General features: G+C 46.0%; 2 protein-coding genes across 2 annotated transcripts; both read left to right on the forward strand.

The window, feature by feature from the left end:
• The first annotated feature begins 824 nt into the window (after positions 1 to 824).
• Positions 825 to 2,616, forward strand: LOC102717597 (pentatricopeptide repeat-containing protein At3g62470, mitochondrial-like). The gene has a single exon (XM_006649225.3). The coding sequence runs from the start codon at positions 843 to 845 to the stop codon at positions 2,112 to 2,114; it is 1,272 nt and encodes a 423-aa protein (XP_006649288.1). The 5' UTR covers positions 825 to 842; the 3' UTR covers positions 2,115 to 2,616.
• Positions 2,617 to 3,914: 1,298 nt separating this feature from the next.
• LOC102715560 (histone H4) lies at positions 3,915 to 4,433 on the forward strand. Its single transcript, XM_040521900.1, has one exon. The coding sequence runs from the start codon at positions 3,969 to 3,971 to the stop codon at positions 4,278 to 4,280; it is 312 nt and encodes a 103-aa protein (XP_040377834.1). The 5' UTR covers positions 3,915 to 3,968; the 3' UTR covers positions 4,281 to 4,433.

Consider the following 4,433-nt stretch of genomic DNA (forward strand, 5'->3'; position numbering starts at 1 on the left):
AGTCTCCAGAAACGAATCCGTTTCTTTGGCATAAGGAGCAAGTATTTCTTATTATTCTCACCATTTTCATTCCTCACCAATAATAAATTTGAACAATTCAAAATTCAAAAATTAATCACTAAATGACTAAGAAAAAAAATCTTTCCACTAAATCTTACTACCGGTTAAAAATGTTTACAGAAGTACTCTCTCTGTTTGCAAAATATAATTATTTCTCTGATTCAAATTATGTATCACAATATAAATATTTATGCACTTATTCTCATGATTTTAATCATTCTAATTATTCTAGAGTTGGTTAGATACTTAGAGAAGGAATCTAGACAATTCAAACATTAACCACATAAGTGATTTAAATGAGATCCTTTGACATCACTTTAGTCCATGCTAAACATCCTAAAAATATTTATATTTTAGGACGAAAATACTCTTACAATTCTAGAATATATGTTGTTTTGGATAAAAATATGGTTAAACTTTTAAAACTTTAAATATCAATATTTTAAAAATATTTAATTTGAAAACACTTGGACAACATGTATATGTGAGTCATAAAGATGACTTTAATAAAAATAAACATTTTTATTGTATATATATTTAATAGACAATCCTTGTTGAAGATATAATTAGAAGACCATGTAGTTATCTAAAACGATATAAAATAACAAAATTTAAATATTAAGAAAATAAAAAATAATAATGAAATTTATCATTTTACCTTTGTCTCCGTTAATTTAATACTAACTATCAAAAAAAATCCGCTAACATTTCGCTTTTATCACCAAAGAACACTGCCAACTCGTCCCCGTGCGGGTGCGGCCTTCGTCACCACTTTCAACTCTATGTTCCGCCTCCCGCGCCTCACCCGCCCGCCGCTCCTCCGCACCACCGTCTTCCTCCGCCTCGCCTCTCCCCGCGCAACCTTCTCCACCGAACCCGCCAATCCCCGCATCAGCAGCGTTGCCACCGCCGCCGCCGCCGCCGTTTCTGATGCGATCGTTGGCCTCGTCGCCGCCGGCGGCAGGACGCTCGAGGCCGACCTCGATCGCCTCGGCCCCGCCCTCTCCCACCCCCTCGTGTCGGCCACCCTCCGCGCGCTCACCGACCGCGGCGTCCCCGCGGCCGGCTTCTTCGACTGGGTCGCACTCCGCAGGGGCTTCTCCCCGAGCGCCCACGCCCACAACCTGCTCGTCGACAATGCCGGCAGGCTCGCCGATTATCAGGCCATGTCCCGCGCCCTGGCGAGCATGTCGGCGCGGCGGATTCCCCTGATTGAACGGGCGTTCGCCTTCTTGAACTCGTCCCGGGGCAACGCGAGGGATACGGCGATAGCGATTCTAAGGACGCTGGATGAAGTTGGGGGCCCTTGCCGCGCGTCCGGCGTGTTCTCGCTCGTCAAGGCGCTAGCTTCGATAGGCGAGTTTGACGCGGCGATGTTTGTGATCCAGGAGACGGCCAAGGAGGTACGCTACTACAACGCCCTCATGGCCGTCAAGTGCAAAGCTGGTGACTTCCATGGCGCCCGCGAGGTGTTCGACGGAATGAGGAGGTCGGGATTTGACCCGAATGCCAACTCCTGGAATTATCTGCTCGGGTGCCTGCTGAAGAATGGTAGGTTTGCTGAAGGTTGTGAGCTTGTTGAGACCATGGAGAGGTCTGGACCTGACGACATCCCGAACTCACTTACCTATGAGATTCTTGCATACCATGCCTGCAAAGCGGGGAGAATGGATTCAGCCACGCAGATTGTTGATCAGATGTTCTTGGAGAAACTGACGCCAAGGATTACAATTCACACAGCCTTCATCAAGGGGTTCTTATGCACTGGCAGGATAGAAGATGCTTGCAGGTATGTGAGTGCTATGAGTACCAGGGACAGGCACTCCGTAAACAGGAACTACAGCCTGCTTGCCAGGCTACTATGTAAGACAGGGAGGATTGTTGATGCAGGAAGAATACTGTATGAATTGATGGAGAAGAAGGGTCTCTTGCCCGACCATTCTGCCTACATTAGAGTGATCAAAGATTTGTACAAGGTTGGCAAGGGAGATCTGGCTACTGAATTGAAGTTGATTTTTCATAAGCTCAGTGCACATGCAGGATCAGCACAATGAAATTGTTTCGAAAAGCCTTTAAGTTGAGCAAGATATCCTCTCTCTGTGATGTGGTTGTCAAGAGGACTTGATGTAAATCAGAGTCACCTGGCTGTTACAGAGGACAGCAGACATGAGCATGATCAGGAAGAAATGGTGCAATATTGTCATGTAGAGAGAGGACCATGTGGTTTCTCCTACCGAAGATAGATAGAATGTGGTACTTCTATATGCATTCTTTGATGGGCACATCACATGAAATTTGCAAATTATTTGATAGATAAATTGCTTCTTGTGCCATTACCTTCAGTAATCACTAATCAGTAGTAATATCAGTTATTACTGGTCTGTATCTTCGGTTTCAGTAGTTTTTTTGTGCTGAAGATGGGCAATATGCCAATATCTTGTATCTGTATCTGCAAATTGTTTGATAGACTGAAGTACTTGTCTGCAATGCACAACTGAATATGAGTATAATTCGGTAACCTTTTTGAGAGGTATAGAATACAATCACATTACTGGACTACGCAAACTTTTTGATATACAAATTTATTGTATGTGTAAAAGAACTGCTGTTTCTTCAATGTTACGCATCGGAAGTTGCGAACTTTGGATACGTCTTCAAATTTTGCTATGCGTTTCAGCAATTGCTACTAGGATCTTCTACTGACCAAATCTTCACGCTGCAAATCCGTGCCAGGTGTTTGGCTCTGTTAAACTAGAACTGTAGATATGTTGCAGTGTAAGGTGGCATAAATCACAGCAAAATGTCGAGGGAAAGGCAACGAGGAGAAATACACAGAACTAGGTGAGCCATTAAGGCCATCCACAATGCGATGCTTGAATAGACGCTTAAGAAAAAAACGGTTTTTTCTTTCACGTCATAACCGTGTGACACTTATATCAGAACTCAGAAGGCCGCTGCTTTCTCTCACATCGACATCTAAGAGCTACAACTACATACATCTACATACGTGTAATGGCAAAAAAGCACGCACGCATACAGAATGGCAAACATCAACCGTACAACTTGCTCCCTAGCGATCGAAACACCAAAACCTTATGCAAGGTGTTTAACCTTTTCTCTTCTCTAAAACAGGTTTGAACATGCTTTAAGACATTGTATAGCGGTGCAGGAAAAACTTCTTAGGAAATAACGAGTGAGTTTTGTTTTTATTGTACTACAAAGAACTAATTTTCTTTTTAAAATCACATAAACTTTATTAAATTGAAACCGAGATATCCTCAGCAACTAGCTGCCGAATCCCATCTGAGATGACTGACAGAACATGTTCAACATCAGCTAGGCAAAGAACTACTACTATTACTTAGGGCGTCTTCGTTTCACAAAAATTTTATAGAAATTTTAGAGAAAACAGTTTAATTGTTCCAGTTTTTCTAAAAAAATCCTTTGAAACGAAGTGACTGTAGTTGAAAAAAAAGTAATATCGACTCGAAAATTGCCCACAGCTAAAAGGCCCAAAATGCTAGACGGAGAAAAAGACTAGTAACATCCAGCCCAAAATTGAGCCCAGTTCCCTATCTCAAAACCCCGCCACGCAATGTCAGCTATCCGCCATCCCCATCCCCAGCCAATCAGACCCCCGCATTAGGAACCACGCGGATCGATCACTCCTCCCGCCACGTCACCGATCCGCTCCCCCCCAGCCGTACCCAATCGCGCCCGTCCATTTCCGATCCATCGCGCCAAACCCCACCTCCCACGGATCGCACCCATTTTCCCCTCCGCGCCCAAACGCCTCCTCACACCGCTATAAATACCCCGCACACTCCACGCCGTCTCCTCATCCGAAGCCGGAATCCACAAACCCTCGAGATCGTCTTCTTCCACCTCGAGCTCTTCCGTCGCCAGCCATGTCGGGACGCGGCAAGGGAGGCAAGGGTCTCGGCAAGGGCGGCGCGAAGAGGCACAGGAAGGTGCTGCGTGACAACATCCAGGGCATCACCAAGCCGGCGATCCGGCGCCTCGCGAGGAGGGGCGGCGTGAAGCGCATCTCCGGCCTGATCTACGAGGAGACCCGCGGCGTGCTCAAGATCTTCCTCGAGAACGTCATCCGCGACGCCGTCACGTACACGGAGCACGCCCGCCGCAAGACCGTCACCGCCATGGACGTCGTCTACGCGCTCAAGCGCCAGGGCCGCACCCTCTACGGCTTCGGCGGCTGAGCCTCCCTCGTGCCCGTTCCAGATCTGCTGCTGTTAGTGTCCGCTTAGGGTTTCGTTTGTTCGGAATGGTTTTGCGGATGTGATTTCTGTGCCGTTCTGCTTCTGCTTGTGCAAAATCAATGGATATTTAATGGAACAATTTATCTCTCGATT

This window comes from Oryza brachyantha, chromosome 3 (assembly GCF_000231095.2).
Source record: "Oryza brachyantha chromosome 3, ObraRS2, whole genome shotgun sequence".
NCBI classification, from domain to species: Eukaryota; Viridiplantae; Streptophyta; class Magnoliopsida; order Poales; family Poaceae; genus Oryza; species Oryza brachyantha.